Source organism: Ammospiza nelsoni, chromosome Z (genome assembly GCF_027579445.1).
Source record: "Ammospiza nelsoni isolate bAmmNel1 chromosome Z, bAmmNel1.pri, whole genome shotgun sequence".
Classification (NCBI taxonomy): Eukaryota; Metazoa; Chordata; class Aves; order Passeriformes; family Passerellidae; genus Ammospiza; species Ammospiza nelsoni.
Genome location: NC_080669.1, coordinates 70,190,824 through 70,210,152, shown reverse-complemented (window position 1 = coordinate 70,210,152; position 19,329 = coordinate 70,190,824). Strand labels below are relative to the sequence as shown.

At 37.9% G+C, this 19,329-nt stretch overlaps 2 protein-coding genes across 5 annotated transcripts in view; one reads left to right on the top strand and one right to left on the bottom strand.

The window, feature by feature from the left end:
* Positions 1-4,619, bottom strand: part of SLF1 (SMC5-SMC6 complex localization factor 1) — a 34,623-nt gene extending 30,004 nt beyond the window's left edge. Inside the window, exons 1-4 of one of the 4 annotated variants that reach the window (XM_059492426.1) lie at positions 4,490-4,619; positions 3,628-3,741; positions 3,398-3,473; positions 923-1,166 (exon numbers count right to left, since the gene is read on the bottom strand). In XM_059492426.1, the coding sequence (XP_059348409.1) occupies positions 923-1,166; positions 3,398-3,473; positions 3,628-3,741 (434 nt within the window). In that variant the 5' untranslated portion in view covers positions 4,490-4,619. Of the gene's footprint in view, positions 1-922; positions 1,183-3,397; positions 3,474-3,627; positions 3,742-4,226; positions 4,338-4,489 lie in introns of those variants that run through there. The other 3 variants (XM_059492428.1, XM_059492427.1, XM_059492429.1) reach the window with 3 other exon arrangements.
* Positions 4,415-19,329, top strand: part of KIAA0825 (KIAA0825 ortholog) — a 236,229-nt gene continuing 221,314 nt past the window's right edge. Inside the window, exon 1 of the mRNA XM_059492425.1 lies at positions 4,415-4,449. The gene's annotated coding sequence lies outside the window, so the exon portion shown is untranslated. The remainder of the gene's footprint in view (positions 4,450-19,329) is intronic.

Sequence of the window (19,329 nt, the reverse complement as noted above, 5' to 3'; positions counted from 1 at the left end):
TCCCACTTAGCCAAAAAACAGCATACTTAAAATATTTTCAGTTGGCAAAATCAGAAGATAACAACTTCAACTACCCCCACTTTGTGTTTATGAAGTACAGACAGACAGATAGTCTGTGACATAGCATACAGCCCGGTACTATGATCCAACAAACTGCAATTCCCTTCTTGACTGGGGATCGGTGGCACACTCAAACCTGAGCAGTGCTAACTAACTGGGATCTCAATAGAAAGTTGGACAGTATCTGAATGAATGGAAAGCTCTGAAACTATCAGATGTTCCTTTTACTGTACCAGACACAAATAGGACTTAAACATGCACTCATTTAAATTCAGGTGTAGAATTTAAAGTAATGAAACCAAATGTGTAGGACGAGTATGGAAAAGAAACATTTGTTCTCAGCATTCTTGCACTTTGGTTTTCCTTATCTTTCTTTTTTTCCTTCATTCCTCTTCTACTTCTCTACACTCACTTTCTAAACTATCTGTATTTATCATATATCAGAATAATCTGTCTTAGAACAAATTACATCTTCAGAACTAGAAGAATCTATTACATAAATGTGACACAAACACTCATCAGGTCAGTAGCAGTGGTGCCCAGATCCATGAGACAGTCAGGTCATCTAGTCAAGTGAAATAAAGTATACAGTTCCAGCTACTATTTGAATATAACACACACACACAAAATAAAAACTGTAAATCTGTGTATCTTGCCTCATGAAGGAAGTTTCTGTTAGCAGCTTACTTGATAAAAAACGTATGCATGTTATTTTTAACACTATATTAAAAGAAGGCAAGAAAAGCAGTGATGTTAGATTTAAAGTCATTATAAAAGTATGGAAATATAATAATGAAAATAATTCAGAGTTTGGATAGCTGGAGGTTGTTATGGACCAAATTAACTGGGATGGAACTCCTACCTTTCAATACATGCCATTCGTTTATCACCTCTCTTAACAAGGAGGACAACTTTCCATGTGTGGAAGGCCCCTGGAGCACCAGAGTTTGTCAGTTCTTCACGCCATCTTTTAGGTGCAGATAGCATTTGAGGTGAATAATGGGTGTCTCTTTCAATTTCATATCCCCATTCGTACGTTGTTTCATCAAGCCATCTGCCACTTTCAGCACTATTAATTATGTACTCCTTAGTTAGTACCCACTTTCCTAAAAAGAAAATGAACTGTCAACCACAAAAGATTTTTTGTGGAGACAAATGGCAATCAACTGAAGAATTAATATAAAATTAACTTAAACATTTCTTGTCCAAATAAAAGACGAAATTATAAGTACCTTTTAAAAAACTTCTTCCTATTACAAGAGTCCTCCACTTCAGACTCCAGAACCAAAAATCTCACAATGCCACTGAAAATGATTGCTTTGCTTTCTTTTAATGATTAAGTGTCTTTTTATCCTTCCTACATGAAATACTTTTCTATCTCTTCAAAAATATAAAATACATTTTCTCAGCTTCTCAGATTTTGTTCTTAGGACTTTCACAGAACCTTGATAAGTCCTTTAATTTTAATATCATTTGACACTTCTACAAATGTACTAAAATGAAGAAATATTTTACTACCTATGATTTAAAGGAACTAGACATTTAACATGTAAGCTCTTTCTCTTATATATTCTTAATATTACTTGCACTGCTAGTGTAGTGAATATCAATATTCGGGGGACACAGTTTTAGACTTTTTTCTTTCCCCTTTCTTCTTTTCACATCCTTTTCTCTCATCCCTTGGCTCCACCTCCTCCGCCTCTTCTCTTTCATCTTCCACATGTATGCTTTTGATATAGTATGTAATGATCTTCCCCTTTTCTGTGTCTCTCTCTCTTCTTACAGGTTCAGGTCAAGAGCACTGGTTAGTACCCTGCTCCTGTATTGAAACACTACCTACAGAAGACACTGTAAGAGAAATTGACTTGAATTGTGTGAACCTAATTGGTTTCACAGAACAGCAGGGTTGACTGACAAAATGTCTCAGTGCAGGAGCACAGATGGCACTTCTACAAAACCTCGTATAGGTACCAGTGGATTTATGACTGGAAAAGGTATGCTGTGCATGACCTGGATGTTAAAACCACTTTCATGCGAAGTTTCCATCCCAAAACTTCTGCCAGGTAGAAAGCACATGACAAGTGGTATCCCTGACCGTATTTCTGGTGAACTCTATGGAGTTCCAAATGTGTTTAAACATTATCTTTCTTCACTACCTGGAAAACAACACAGTAGGAATGAATACACTGTCTCTGCCGTCACGAGTAAGAGCAATGACTATGCAAAATTAGCACCTCTTCTGGATTAAGAAGTATTAGATGATCTTGGAAAAGATTTGCACGTATCAAAGCATGACAGAGTTTTGCATCACCATGAGGACACTAGATGTACCGTTTCCACTCTGTTCAAGACAATATCTTCAAATTTTAAACTTCAAAAAGTAAGAAAACATTAACTCAGAGGTTTAAAATTGCTAAAATGAAGTGCTGTGCCAGAAACTTAGATGCATTTTAATATTTTTTCCCCTCTTGGAAACTTTTGGTCTATCTAATTTTAGGTAAGATTGCAACCAGAATTTTATTTTAGTACAAAGAAAAATACATACATATATATAAATATAGAAATCAAGGAATTTAAATATATCTTTAAACCCAAATGTATGTTTAGTTATTTTTCTATTATCTCTTAATTTAAGATTATCCATCCTAACAACTGCTTTAACACTTTAGAGCAATATGATACAGGGAAAATAAATACCATGCTTAAAAATGATATTGTGATATCTCATAACTACAAGATACTCAAACCGCATTAAGAATTCTGACAGGTGATCAGTCTATAAAGAAACCTTAAAATACAGTGTTTTCCTTCTAAAACCATTTTAGTTGCTAATGCATGGGATTTCAGCACCAGACCCTAGTTGAAGAGGAAAGACCAGTAGCTTCTGTCAGAATGGCAACAGCCTGGAATTTTCTTTTGCTGCATAAACAGGAACTTACAGTGACCTTTGCCAGTGAATGTTCCATGTACATTTATCATCAAAAATCCAAGCTGACTACAGGTGTTCATACTCCCTCTGCCCTCTTTTAAGCATCCAAATAATTTGAGCATGACTTTATTATCTAACATATAACAAAGTGTTCTGTTTGGGAACAGATGCAGATCCAAGAATGGGAAATAGCAGGCATATCATTTAGGAAAAAAAAACAAAAAAGTGGACTTCATCGTAACTTAAACATAATACTATGTTAAAAATCAAGGTTAATGGAACAAGAAGAATGAAGGTTTGTAAGACAGTTCATATACAAAATAAAAACAGGTATCTAAACCCTTTTAAGGGTCCTTTCCAGACTTATGCTGTGATGCTATGAAATTAAAGAGCAAATCGTTTACTCACCAGCAGCGCAGGCAGCTAAGACCTTTTCACTCTTGCACAGCTTTTTTGCTATAAGATGTGTACAATTTCTGTATTTCTAACAAAACAAAACAACACACTTTGTATCACTGGAAATTTTAAAATTCTTTGTCTATTTATACACAACTAACCTACTGCACAGTCCTTTCTTCTAAGACTTGCATTTTTACTTCCACTTCTAATTCTCTTTGCTGTATTGTAATGAACAATACCTTACTCTCTAGAAAAACACAGTTCAGCTTGGACAGGCATTTGAGCAGTGCCTTCTTCTCTTGTTTTCTAAATCCAGTTATTTGTATTATCCTTTTCTGGCTGTAACTTGCCATCTGTTGAAAGAAGAATGAAAAGGAAACATTAACACACAAAATACACACCATGGGAAGTTGCTTGCAAGGCCTGACTAGCACTTCTTTTCCAATAAAATAGGAAAACACTTCAAAAGGAATGAATGCTGGTACCCCACATTTTAAGCTCTCACTGCCTGCCACAGCAAAGACACCTGACAGGCGGTACCGGAGCAGCCTGAGAACGAACGAAGCCTGAGAACGAACCCCAAACTGCAGCCTGCAGTGGGCCGAGCCCGCCAGGTGCGGTATCTTGGCTCTGCACCCAAACGCCTGGAAGTTCAGGCCTTGGAACCCCTGCTCCGCTGTCGGCAGCGCGGTGCAGCCTCCCATCGCCCCGCGGGTGAAGGAACCCCGCCGCCACAGGCACACGCCGCCAAGGAGCGGCAGGCCGGCCGCGGTCCCGCTCCGGAGGTGACGAGCGAGGGGCCCTGGCTGCGGCGGGGAGCCCTGCAGCGCTCACGTACGGAGGCTACGGGAGCGGGCAATGTGCCGGCGCTGACGATGCCTCGGTTCGGTTCGGTTCGGTCCGATCCGTCTCGGTGCCCGCCAGGCGCCGCAGCCCGGCAGGTTCCCGCCTTCCCACGCCCCGCCCCCGGATGTGGCGGAGCGGCCGTTCCGGGACGTTGTTACTGACGCTCCGCGGTCGCCGGGGCCGCCGGCGCGGAGCCGCGGGGGGATCCCGGCCGGGTAAGTGGCCCCGCTGGGGCTGCCCTTCCCCTCAGCTTACCGTGCGGCCGGGCCTTGGCGCCGAGCGGGACAGGGCCGGGCTCCGCTGCGGCCGCCCGCGGAGCAGCGGCGTTGCCCGCGGCCGCCTTCTCTCCCGTGCGGCACGGCAGGGCGCTGCGCAGCCCCCGAGCTCCTCGGGCTCCGAGGCGCTTATGGGCGCTGGCACCTGCCGCGGGAAGGCGGCGCTGAAATCCGTCTGAGGCGGTCCCGGCGGCGTGGCGCTCCAGGCCTGGCTGCAGCGAGGAGCGGGAAGGGGCGGTGCTCCGTCCGGCGGAGAGGAGGGGGCCCTGCCAGGCGCAGGGAGGCGGGCCGGGGGCGGAGGGCGAGCTGGGAAACGCGCTGACTTCTCCCGGAGCCTGGAAATCGGCGAGGCTGTGGCTCGGGGGAGCTGAAATTGTGGGAGGCGGTGTGGCGGGGAGGTGTGTCGGTCTGTACGCAAGCTGAAGTGTGTTGCCTGTGGAACAGGCTGGCTGTAAGAATGAGGAGAGGGATCAGAGATTTCTGACCCTCAGAGCCATTTTCTCAAACGTCTCGTAGAAACGTTTCAAAGCCACATGGGCAGGTAAGAAGGTAGTGCTACAGCCAGATAATCAAGGCACATATTTTTAGGAAGGGTTTTCTGCCCTGTTCATGAAGGGAAAGCATTCCTGCCCCCCTGATCAGATTGGTGTAACGTTTTGGTTACGAGAGTCAAGGCTTGATTTTTTTTCAGTTACAAAACAATACAAAAAGATCAAAATAATATTCATCTTGTACCTCAGGCACTCAGTGTAGAATTCAGAAATGTAGAAATGCCAAGATTTGCTGTTTATAAAACTTTTTTTGGTGTCCCACTCCTTATTTTGGTCCCTTCTGGGTTTGAGAGATGACTTCTGACTATTTCTCTCTCATGCAGTGAACTGAACTGATACTGCACAAGAACTCTGTTGATGCTTCCTGGCAAATAGAGGTAGCTTTGTAGAACACTTTTATTTGTTTTTTTCTACAGTTTGAGAGTAGAATACATGCGTTCAAGAAAAAAGATTAAAAAAAGATGGTTGAAATACCTCTTTAGAGAACTGAATTGTGGTCAAGTCACCCTGTACTCACTGAGGTATTTCAGATACTCTTTCATATTTAAGACCTGTAAATTGAGATGTGTACCAGAAAACTCACAAGTGCTGAGTTTTTGTCACTGCAGCTTAGATCAATCGAAGCAATGCTTTGAGCTCACCACGGCTATAAAACATAAGTATCTCTCAAAAACCAAAATCACCTAGACGCAGACATCTAAAATTTGGCAGCAAATTGGACACTTGGTTTAAATCTGAGTTTCCCAGAATATCAAAACAGAAAAACAGTTCTTCTGGGCCACAGATATCTCTTGTCTTGCTGTTTAAAAAGTATTCTGGTACCCTTAATGCTTACTGAAGCTTTTCCTATCTCTTGTTTTCTTAGCATTGCAGTTATTTTTTTGCATGAAGAAGTTACCATCAACAATCCTTGTCACTACTTTTTCTGCAAAAATGACAGTGAAAAAAATCTTAAATATTTAGAGTTAATATTCGGACTACAGTTATTGCTTCCACTTGTCTATTGACAATGAAGATTTCTATTTTGTACCTGTTGCACCTTTATACTTTTTACTATTGATTTATCAGGACTGTAAAGGACTGTCAGGATTGTATTGATTTTAATTCTTGTAAACTTTTGCTTTATTTTAAACAGTTTAATTCTTACTAACTAGGACTAGCTACTATTCATTACTTGACTGCTAACTAACAGCAGTTTTATGTCACAGGATTATTAACAGGCTGGAGAAGTCTTCAGCATAAGATAGTCTAAACTAACTCCTAGTGAGCAAAGCTGTGAAGCTCTGTCAGGGAAGACAGACCGAGGTTAGATTCATGTTCTTCATCCAGAGGGTGATTGTGCCCTGGAACAGGCTTCCCAGGGAAGTGGTCGCAGTCCCAGGCCTGCAGAATTCACCAAGTGCTTGGCAATGCTCTCAGGCACATGGTGTGACTCTTGGGGTGTCATGTGCAGGCCCAGGAATTTTACTTTGATGATGATTGTGGTTCCAACTCAGGATATTCTTGATTCAATCATTCATACTTATATGATGACCATTTCTTGCCTTTAAGAATTAACTTTTTTTTCCCCATGTCTCTGGCACATAAAATAATGTGTAATCAAAATAACTGAGCTCTCAAACATTTCACATCTATTTTTTCTTCAAAATTTTACCAAAAATGCAATTTGTTACCAAAATGGAGCTTTAAGGAATTACGTTTTTAAACCATTATTTCAGTGATGACTGCTAAGTTTGGAATTCACTTACTGCCTGATTCAATTATTTCGTTCATTAAAAGTCTAAAATATTTTCTTCCTTTCCTTCCTTGTTGTGATGTCATTAAGGTAGCTAAGTGTCCCTTAGGTCTCATAGGGAGCAGGCTTTTTAACTGATGTATTTTTAAGTCCCTCTAGTTTTCTTTAATGTACTTGTCAAGTATACAATTCAGTTGCTCAGTATTATAAATTATGTTTTAGCAGCTTGTTTCTGGGTTTTAGATAGTATCTACTTTTACACATTTTGCTCTACAGTACCTGTAACATGTTCAATAAAATTTAGGAAGCAATTTTCTGTACTACACACATGGTATTTGACTTATAAACATTCTAACTACATTTTAAGGATGATCAAGAATGGCTGTACAGCTCTCATGTCCAGTTCGTTAAGAAAGCAAGATCAGAAAAATAAATATTCCTGTCCTCCTATCACAGAAAGATTTTATTTACAGTGTATCAGGTGTCCATCTCTTTCAGACCTCCTTTTTTAATTTTATACCTAGAGAGAAAATAAGAGTTTTCATTTTCATTACGCTGTTCAGGCTTTCTGCCTTAAAATTTTTATTTCCTTAATGTTCTATGCATATTTATATTACCATTATGTCTTTTGCCTTGAAATTTCACTTCTTGCATTTCCCAGTAATAGCTATTTTACTTCACATGGTTATCTTTCTTCAGGCCTTGTTGGTGCTGCTGCTTTCTATGTTATCACTGTTGATCCTTGTCTGTAAATCTCAGTCTGTTTCCCAAAGCCTCTGCCACTTTGTCCTTTACTTTGCAAGTTAGGGTTTCTTTTTTTTTTTTGTTTGATCTTTTTTCGTGTGTACTATTTGTCCCACATAAGCTTTTTGACTTCCTGTGTGTGAATTCCTTACGTAATTACTTGCACATTTTGAGAGTGATCAAGTCCACGCAAAAGCATCTTTCCATTGTGAAGTATAATTCTGACAGATTTTTTTATTAGTGGAATATGTTTTGTAGTATGTGCTTAAAATACTTGCCATCATGCAAACAAGATTATCAGTTGATTTATTAAGGAAAATTATTCACTGGAGATTTTTTCTTCAGTCTAAACATAATATGTATACTTTTAAAATGAAACTTGTAATGCAATAGGCAAACATTAGTAATCACAGCTTTCTGAAATAAACAATCGTGAAACTACACTGAAAAGCCAGTCATAAAATTGTCTCCACACTGCCTTCATGTGGATAAAAATCTAACTTTGTGCCACTTAAAGTCCATTTTTTTCTTCAGTACGAAACACTGTCTCTGGCTCCTTGAAACTGAAGGAATTTAAATTTTCTTCTGTAGTGATAAGGGATTACAGGATTAGAAATAATACAATATAAATCCACAAAAGCTACGGGAGCTTCTTAGTAGTAATCACCTTTCTATAAAAATACCCGTAGTTTCTCTCATGAGCTAATGAATACAGGAAAGGCAGAACAAGCATTGTGAAAGTTCCTGCTTTTCCTCAAGCTGTACTGATAATATAAACTCTGTTATCATAACTTAATACTTATTTTTAAAAACATCTCCATGTTCTTCTCAGGACATATCTTTTGTGTTTCTTTCATGTAGCCATTTTTGTTCCAAGGAACATTTATTTTTATGACTATTATGAGCTCTGCCCATCTTCTCATCTCCTTGCATTCATCTGCCTTTCTGCCAGCTCACTTTCTGTTAATGTATGTCAGTGGATCAGTGGACAAACATAGGGAGCACAGAACAGTGTTCAACAGCTTGTTCTGTAACTCTTCTCTACGTGAGTTTATGTTGATTAGTTAAGTCAGTAATGAATTAGTGAACTGTGTTTTTTTAGCGTACTTTCAGTCTCTCACTTGGAGAGACTTGGACTAAGGTTTTGGTTGTTTGTTTCTTTTAAAATATAGTTATGAAATGGATTTATTTTGCATTTAATACTTAACTGTCCTACCACATAAAGTCCAAGTTTCTTTTCATTGTGTGACATGAGTTAATCTATCACTGCTTCTTAGACCTTCTTAATCATATTATTGCTCTTCTGCCTTGTCCTAAATGTGCTATATACCTGCCTGGAATACTTAAGTGATGTAGTTTCCCTGGTGGCCTTCTAATAATATTTTTTCCTACACAGGTGATCCATTCTGATGTGATCAGCAATTTTTCATTCATCAAAATCCTTTCATCATCTTCTTTTTCTCTTTGTTTTTTGAGAATGCCCATAAGTTGATTGACATTGTGTTTGCTGATTATTTGGGTTTTGGGCTGTAAAATGCATTTAGTTTGTCTTTTGGTATTTTGTTCTTCTCTAAGTAACTGCATTTAAAATGGTAAATATAGGTAATGCTAGAAGATATTGCAAATTTTTGCTAATAACTGAATGTTGAGTACAATCTGCATATACTATGAATACTCCAGAATGGTTTATTCTCTGCAATAACACATCTCTCCCCTCAGTTTAATTTCTGGCTAGGCAACTGCCAACAGCATGATCAGAATGCAGATAAACATGAACCCTGGGTCACAGACATTAGAAAATTAAGTTAGATGAGATACAGTCAGTGGGGTAATGTGTTATTTGTACACTTTCTACCTTCTCTGCAGTTCGCTGTACTTGAGATCAGTATAGAGGGAAAAGGTAGAGCTGATTGTGGATGGAAGGACAAAAATACTGAAGAAAAGTTAGGAGAAAGCATGGCATTAGTTATTATAGGGTAGATAATGAAGGTGCAACAAGAGCAAGAAAGATTCAAAATACCTACCAGAATGTTACAATTCTGTTTTCTTATTAATATGTAACTGGAATATAAGATTGCAACATATAGGTATCAGACATGGACTTGCCACTTAAGGTGAAATTCATAGAATGGGATGGATTAGAAAAAACCTTAAAGGCCATCTAGTTTCAGCCCACTACAACCTCGCTTTTAAGTATTGGAAGACTATGATAAGGCTTTTCCAGGGCATTCTGATCTCCACTCTCAACAGCCCCAACTCTCTCAGCCTGTTGTCATAGCAGAGGCACTGTGATCATCTTTGTCACCTTCCTCTGGACTTATTCAAGCAGGCCCATGCCTTTCTAATGTCAGGAGTCCCAGAGCTAGATCCAGTGCTCCAGGAAGTGTCTCAGGAAGGGCTAAGTAGAAGTTTGAGTGGTTAACAGAGGATCATAGAGGTTCTTTGTAACTGTTTATTTGTCCCTTAAGGGACCTGTTATCAGCAGATCTTGCAAATCTTGCTTGCCCATCTGCAGGTAAGTCTTCCCATGTTTTGGTGGTGCAAAGCTTGTTCCATATACATGTAAAGACAGTATGGCAGGAGAGGGAACAAAATGGAAAAAGAGCAGAATGAGGATTAATGCAGAGACCAATTAGGAAAATTTTATGTGTAGCATATTGGACATATGTGTCATTAATCTTCTGATGGAACTGGTAAATGACTAATGTGGTAAATGTGACCTGACAAAAGATAATCATGTTTTCGTGTGCAGTTCCCTTACCCCCACCTCCAACACCTCCTCCCTTTTGGTTGTCTCTAACAGACAATTTGATTTGTCCTAAGATAAAAACATGTGGTGGGAATTACCCTAAGGTAAGAACACCAGGTAGGAATTGCAGAAGGAACTGTCTGGATAGTTGCATAATTGATGTATTCCAGAGATGGGAGAGCTCTGATTATTGTGATTGACTTTGATGTGCCTTGGCCAGCAAAAAGGTACAAAATGCTGCTGTAGACTGGGCAAACTGGTCTCCCGAGGCTGCAGGCAGCTTCTGTGTGAAACAGCTCCCTCTGCTCCCCAGCAGGGATGCCTGCAGGGTACGTCCAACTCAAAGGCAGGGAGAACTGACTTTTGGAGGTTTGAGTAAAAAAGGCAGTAAGATCTAGCCACATACAGAGATAAAATCCTAAAGTAGTTCCATAGATACTTTGTTGCTTTGTAACTGTTCATTCTCTAAGGCCAAAGACTGTAAACTTGTATGTTTCTAGCCAAGCCTATGATATTACAACTCTTCAGACCCACTTATATAGTGGATTGACAAATTTAGGTACTGTATTAGCATTAATTCTAATCGTAGTCATCCGCGTAATCACTGTTGTATTTCTCATGCCTGACCAAGTCTTCTCTCAGCCACACTGCTACAAGGGGCATAGTTGGCAGGATGACTTAATCAGGCATATTCAGCAGAGCATTTGCAGACCTTTAAGAGGAAATTTGTGTATTCAAGCACAGAGAACTAGAAATGGACAGTATGTTGTCTCTCAAAGAACTTTTACAGCAAATCAGTCTGGTTTGAGACATGCTTCCAGATCCCGATTTGCTGCAATTCTTGGAGGCATAAAACAATGCTGCCACAATGTTATTCTGTTGTACTAGATAATCTCTATTTCTCTTAATTTTAAAATTTTATGTTTGATAAGGCTGAAACTCTTATACATTGTTTCTTTACTTTATTCCTCTTTAGTTAATATGGGTGAAATAATCAGCTTACAATTTCAGTGTTAGCAAATAAGCTAGTTATTTAACTTGACCAAACATGTTGACGGTATTGAACTTTAAGGCAAAAACATTCCCAGTCTGAAAAGGAAACACTGACAAAATCATTCAGAAGAAAAAAGAGGAATAATTTATGAAAGGAGCTGTAGCTAATGATGCCATCCAGTTGCTTTAAAGTGCTTCTACCTCAACTTTAATGAATTAGATTTGTCAACAGCATATGTTTTATGCACTACTTCTAATGAAGTGGCATACCAGCACTACAGTGTACTTTGAGGTTTATGCCATCAAAGCTTTTTGCTGTCATAAAGTAGACCTTTTTAAATAATAGATACTAAAAACTACATTTAAATAACATTAAGGTTGTGACACAAACACCAAATGACAAACTTCAGGCAATTCAAAGTTAGGGCTGACAACTTGTCATTACCTTGCATTGTCATTTTTCAAAAAAAGAAAAAGAAGCACCCTTGCATGATTTAAAGATTGAATGTCAGAGTAACTTTAAATTTCTTGGCTTTTGTGGGCTGGAGTTATAACCTTACTGTCAGTTTCTATGTGGGGTTTTTTGTTGTTTTGTTTGGCTTGTTTTATTTTGTTTCGGTTTTTTTGCATAACCTCTGTTTTTAGAAAAATAATAAAAGCAGTGGAAACAGTAAAGGCTTTGCTGTCTTTGTTTTTAATATAAAACACAAATGTAAGAGTATTGGTCAAAGAACGCTATCCTGTTGTCAAACTTCTATGCTGGTCTTTCAAACTTCCTTTGCTTATGTCTTTATTGATTTTTCTATGGAACTTACGAATTATGAGAATTTTAGTCCTGAAGTACTTTAGCTCAAACCCCACAAAGTATTGATAATTCCTAGTTCTTTTCCACATAAAGAACCACTTCCATTTTATTGAATACTATTGCCTAAACCAGGAGTGTACAGAAAGCTTGTAAGAAGATTTTTAATTACTTAAATATGTGAAACAAAAGCAGATAAACAGGGGAGTTTCTGTTATTTTTTACATATTCTTTCCCATTTTTTTTTTCTGTTAAATGTAATAGAACTTTCTGTTCAGGTATTGTTTGAAATCAGAACAGTAGTCTCTAGAATATTTTAAATTCTTAAGATGCCATTTGACTGGGTACATGTATGTTATGTCAGGTAATGTAAATATAGGGAATTGTTGCCACATTAAATTACAAGCTGGCTTGTACTGAGCATTAATCCAGTTATAAATAAGAAACCCAGCCCAGTTCTATTAACTGGTCCCTGGGTTGACTGACAGGGTCTTCAACCAATGACATCTTTCCTAAGGTGCAAGCATGTCACTGGTTCAAGGTCTAGGGGCGTAAAATATGAACCCGTGGGCTGTTTAGACCCGGGAGTTTTGAATTTCCTGTAAAAGTAAGCACCAAACAATAAAGCTCAGTGTTCACTGATGTTCAGCCAGAGTTTGGTGGGTGTGCTGTCTCACATAACTAACTGCCACGTGCCAGGGAATGGTGAGCAGTACAACCTTCTTTGTGCTTATACTCTCATAAATTTATCCCTGGTGCACACTGTGAGAGGGGAAAAAAATGGAAAAATCATTCTGGTCTGCTTTGATACTAAAAATCAAATTATTTGTTAAATACCCTTGCTTGATATACATTTGCAAAGCTATTTACTTTTTTAAAACTTATTTGGAACAAACTTCAAGTTTCTGAGTTCTTCAGAAACAAGTACTTCAAGTAATGTTCAGCTCTAAAGATTAGCGTAAGTGTGTGGTGCTATCACTTATTACCAGCTTACTTAGGAAAAATGTCATTTCTATAAATGCTACCCCACTTTTCTATCTTTGAATACTTTCTTCCTTATTCAGACTATGTGCCATTAATTAGTTTTCTCATTGGATATTTTGGTTTTTCTGGTGATGTCCTTCCAACAGCTTCATGGTGGTGTACCAGTGAAGAGAGTCTTGTTTGGGACCACTTGCTGTTGGCTGGGTCACAACAAGCATAGTTTATCTTACAGGTTAAAATAATTGAATTAAATCTCTGGTTCACTATAGAACTGTTATATAAAAATAGATTTGATGACAACTCATGCTTCTGAAGGATATTCTGCTAAAGTTATTACTTTATTATTATTTAGTTATTACAGATTTAGGCAGTTAAAATTTGATTGTAATATAAATTTCCTCCTTGAATCTTACATGGCTGCTTTTTTTTTACGTTATAAAATTCTTTGAAATTAATATAAGGAAAAAGAAATTTGCTAAAATGTTAGTGTGACCCTGGAAAAAAAATTTACACCTTTGGTTTGTGATGTCCTCCTGTCTTTCTACAAACTTGAAATGTAGTCTTCCTTCAAAAGACCAAAAATTGATTTTTAGTTTTCAGTGAAGCTTTGCTATGATGTAATAGGCAAGTAGTACACATTGTTTACACTGTAGTTCCACTTCTTGTCCAGTTGCACAAGTCATTTAAGTCTTGTAATTATGTAAGAAATAATACATGGTGTTATGGAGTGCATGGTATTCATTTACAAGATATTTATGAACACTTGTCCTCTTAATCATGAAACCAACGGCTAAGTGGTTTTGGCACTAAAGAATCTAAAATAAATTTTATAATAGATTTTTTAAGATAGGGAGGACGAAGCCGTTTCTGCATCACGAATCAGCTCATTGTCTTTCCTTCTTGCACAGTAATTTATGACCTGGTCTGGCTCCGAATAATTATTTCTTTTTCCCAGTGTGAATGCATTTAGTAATTATTATTTCTCTCCCTTTTTGTGCTCTTGCCTCTATCATACCTTGAAATAATATTCTTGACACAGCATCTTCCCAGAAGAGATGGCTGAGTGTATTAGAACTATCTCTGAGTGTTCTTGAACCGTGTGGCATTTCCATGGCATATGTAGTAACAGTATAAAGGTAAATGAACTTCACCATGAATACAGTATGTTTCTTTCCTGAGCTGACAGCTGTGGGACTCTTTGTTGCTCTATGATAAGGAGCTTTAGGCTGGAGCTTAAAGCTATTGTTTACAATGTCTTTGATAAGAAGGAATTCCTTTAACTGTAACTATTCCTTTATTTTCCTTTCATTCTTTTCAACAGGAATGGAAAAATATTGAGGATAAATATTTTTTAAAATTGCCACTTGGTTGTGTGTCATTTTGCTATTGTAGCAGCATAGTTGAGATGACTTGTTCATCCTGCAAAGAAATAGAGATGTAAGATCTTATAATGTTGTAAAGTTATCAAGTAGCAAAACTGAATTGAAATATGGAGGGAGTGTTCTGGGAAGATAAAGGCTAGCACTGAGAAACTAGATGGAAAACTTATTTATGTATGGTTTGTGAATTAGTGAGAAGGCTCTGCCTTAAGATTTTTTTATTTTCCCTAATAGTTACAGAACTGAAAAGCAGTTAGGCACAATGTGTAGTTTGATAATCACTAACTAGATGTGGTGTAGACATGTCAGTCAGTATATTTGTAGTTTAATATAGTGTTCCACAGATGTCTTTTGTATCTTCTATTTTTATTCTCTTCAGTAGTTTTTCACCCCAAATCATCTATAATCTGTGGGATTTTTAATGTATCTGGCAGCAGTCATGAGTTCTGCTGTGAATATAAACTGATAATTAACTAGAAGTCGAGTCATAGTCAGGGCTAAGCACTTCACATAAAGAGGCTTAAATCAATGTCCTTTTAATTAAAACAGACAAATACCTTTGGTCTGTGTTTTTTAATTTTTTTCCTCCTTTAAGTGATCTTTTGAACAGATAGTTTTTTAAGAATAAAAATATACAGATCAATCTGATGCAGACCTGTAGCAGAATCAATACACTGCTGAGTATCAAGACTGTGCTTTAACTAGCTGTGCTAAAGGAAAACAGTAAGCTCTTGAAACTCTCACTCTTCTCTAGGAAGAAAAACAGAATTAGAAGGCAAGCAGGAAGATATCTGGCCATGAAGATGAGTGAGTCTTCATGAGGAGCCAGTTACCAGCCCAAGCTGTTGTAAGAGCACTATAAGGCTTCTGTATTAGTAGAAAGCATAATTCTCTTGCTGTGGAACTTTAAACACCATCTATGCGTATGTCTCTGCATTTTGTTGTGATTTTAGAGATTCATCAAAGATGGGCTTTTATTGTTTTGGTATATACAGACTAGTTGTCAAAGGATATTTTAAAATGGTTTTGATTAGGCTTAAATTAAGTTCATGCATTGGACAATCTTATGAGGTATTTGAACAAATACTTCCCATGAGTCTTCTGATGGGAAGCATCTTGGTTATTATGTTTTCTTTTTTTGCATCTAGTTGCATTTCAAAACCTGATTACTGCTTTCAGCTAAAAGATTCAGATAATTAGAGACCAGTGTGTCTATGTGAAGAAAATTTTTGTATTAAAATGTATTATACTTTGATTCACATAAACTTATACCATAATGCTAATTATACAATACTGTACCTCATCAGAGAAGTCAATTAGTTTTAAATTGATACAGGTGAAGCAGAGTGTTATATTCTTGAGCTTACTTTGAGGACAAGCCAACAGAGTGGAAAATGGTTGCAGATGACATTCTTCTGTGGAATTTGTTTTCCTTGAACATATTTCCTGTTGTCAAATGATAACCTTTTTTGTATTGCTGTTAGTGTCTTTGGATATAAATTTGTCCTCCTTGAAATTCTGATTTATATTACATTGTTAGGAACAGCCATTTGGTCAATCTTTGAAATGTAAAATGATCTTGAAACATCCTATGAGATCTACTAAATTGAAATTATTTGTATAATCTTTTTCTTAACTCAGCTGATGACATGTGATTGTCATTTCTTGAGGTTTTTTTTTTCCCCTCAAAACTGCTGGATTTTTTAAACACAATTACAGTTGTTGGTTTGTTAATCCTGTGAGTTAGTCTATGCTGAACAAGAAGCTTATCTGAAACCCTTGGCAGCTTCAGTGAAAATTAAAAAGCATGCTTTACTACAGAGATTGTCAAGAGTGAAAATAATATTTGTCCAGTCGGACAGCTTGCTTTTGTAGTCACTAAATGAAAGTTGAGATTCTGTCTCTTCCTTGAAAGCTTCTGTGTCAAGAAGGTAATTTGGACTGTTTGTGGTTTGACAGGGATTATTAAAATCAGATGAAGTGAAGGGAAGAAAGTGTGAGAAAGCAAAATTGACAGTGACACACTATTATTTGCAGCTTGGATCATGATGACTACATTGATATGATAGATTCTAAATGTTAGTTTCGCTGTGGAGTTATATTAACCAGCTAATACAGTAAAATGCAGTTAGAGATTATTTTTCTGTCTTAACAGACCACCATCCGACATTTATTTTCACTTGGATGTTTGGGAGGGGAAGTGTAGCAGAAAATGAAAGATTAGAAGGGGAAACAGAAGGTATAAGGGAGTGATTCAGAAAGAATTTAATTTTTTCCTCTGTGATTTGATTTATCTTTTTTTTTTTTTTGGAATTTATACAGCTTGCTAGTATACTTCAGAGAGAATAAAACTGAGAATTAAGAATTGGTGGAATGGGCCATGGGCCATGAAATTTCTTTTTGCATTGACTTGAAATTGGTGGGAATTTTTTTGCATTAATAGTTTTGCTTAAAGTGAGCTCAAGTCTTAGATTGCTATTTCACATCAATTTTTCATCACTTGCATCTTGTGTGCTATTTTTAAATAGTGATATTTTCTGCCACTTTGAGATAAATAATTTAGAAACTTAAATTATTGCAATATTCATATAGTTGAATTTTTAATTGCTGAAGATACATTAACTACCAACTGTATGCATCTTTTGGTGTCTAGTGGATATACAATGTATTATTTAATCTTAATCCTTTCTTAATCTTAGTTGTATAGGTAAACTTTCATTTTTTTAATAGACTAGTTAGTGCAAAAGTAAGACATCTGATTAGTTAAGTTTGAAGAGTGCTGTCATTTCTATTTGGTTTCCTTTTCTATTTTCCGGTATGGGAACTTTGTGAAAAATTGCATTTTGGGAGTTTTTAGCTGTAGAGTCTTACAGTGTTATAGGAAAACAGGGAATTAAAAAAAAATAGGTGACACATGAAAGCCTTTGCTCTTATTTAGCATAGCCATACCTTCATATCTTTCAAACAATGTCATGCAACATTTGAACAGTTAAGCCATGCTAGCATGTCATCTTCACCTACCTTACAGTAGAGAGCAGCATATTAGCATCCAGAGTGATTCATCTAGTAGAACAGAAGGGATAAGGGAGCAGAATGACTGACTGAGGGAAAAGAGGTTGCACAGAGTTGTTTGCAAACTTGCAAAATAAGGACTGCCATGAGAACAGATGGTGAAAACACAGTTGAGACACTGCTAAAGATGCTCAGGTAACTCAGAACCCAATGTAAAAGGAAAGCCCGCTGATGTGGGCTGTATGGGGAAATGTGAAACACAGATAGCCACATTAAAATTAAAAAAAATATATGTAAAGACAATCTTACAGGGAAGTAAATGTCATCTATATATTTATATTTACTCCTGTATCCATGTCATCACAGAGTAACCCATCTATATGATATAGGAAAGCCAATTGATGTAATGTTTTTGAACTTCAGTAAGGCTTTTGATACTGCCTCTCAGAGTATCCTTTTGGACAGAATGTTTGGCTTGTAGCTGAATAACCATATTATGCAATGGGTGAGCAGTTGGCTCATGAGTCAGGCACAAAGGGTTATGGTGAATAGGGTGACATCAGGCTAGTGTTCAGTCAAAAGTGGACTTCCATGGGGCTCCATCCTCAGTTCTCTTCAACATATTCATTAACACTTGGATGCAGAACTTGAAAGTAAGTCTAGAGATTATGCTACATTGGGAAGCGCTGTTGTCTCCCTTGAGGGCAGAGATGCCCTGCAGAGAGACCTCAGCAGGTTAGAGAGATGGTCAGTCACCAATTGTGTGAAGTTTAACAAGGTCAGGTGCTGGATTCTGCACCTGTGATGGGGCAACCCTGGATGTGTGCATAGACTAGGGAGTGAGAGGCTGGAGAGCGGTGCTGTGGAAAGAGACTGGGGTCCTGGTCAATGGAAAGTTGAATATGAGTCAGTAATGTGCCTTGATGGGCAGAGGGGCAAACCAGGCCCAGCATCACCAGGTGGTCAAGAGAGGTGGTTGTCCTGCTCTGCTCTGCACTCGATTGGGCTGCACCCTGAGTATTGTGTGCTCTTTTGGGCACCACATTATAAGAAAGACATTAACCGATTCAAGAGTGTCCAAAGGAGATGGTAGAGGGTTTGGAAGGAAAGTCTTAAGAGGAGCAGCTGAGGTCACTTGGTTTATTCACCCTACAGAAGAGGAGATTGAGGGGACCCCTCACTGCAATTTTAAACATCCTCATAAGGAGAAGCCGAGGACCAGGTGCTGATCTCTGTGGTGACCACTGACAAGACTCAAGGAAATGAGTTGCATGAAGCTCAGTCAGGAAATGTTTAGTTTACACATGAGGAAAAGGTTTTTCAGTCAAAGGATGGTTGGGCACTAGAACAGGCTGCTCAGAGAAGCGATTACTGCACCAAGTCTGTCTGAGCTCATGAAGTGTTCCAAGAGCGCTCTCAGGCACATTGGTGACTCTTGGAGTGTCTTTTTCTGAGGGCCAGGAGTTCAACTGATGAATCTGGTAGGTCTTTTGCAATTCAAGAGATTCTATAATTCAGTGGTATTCTTTAGATGCTTTGTGTACACAATTAGTTCCAAGTGCAGAAATTAAAAAAAAAAAAAATCACAAATTACAGTACTCTAAAATAGAAGAACATTTAAAATTCAGTTCAGACTTAGACTTAGTTAAACTTACTCTAGGTTACTTGGGGTTGTGGGAGAGCTGTATTTCCTGAATACACAGGTTTTACCATGTATTTAGCCTAATTCCCATAATTTTGAGAATATCCCTGTTCTGTTGAAATCCATCTGTGTTTCCTTGTTGTCTAGTATTCATCAAAGGGGAGATTAATTGAATCAAACTACATTTCCTACTATTTGCCATCCTTGGAATTAATCTGAAGAGTAAGAA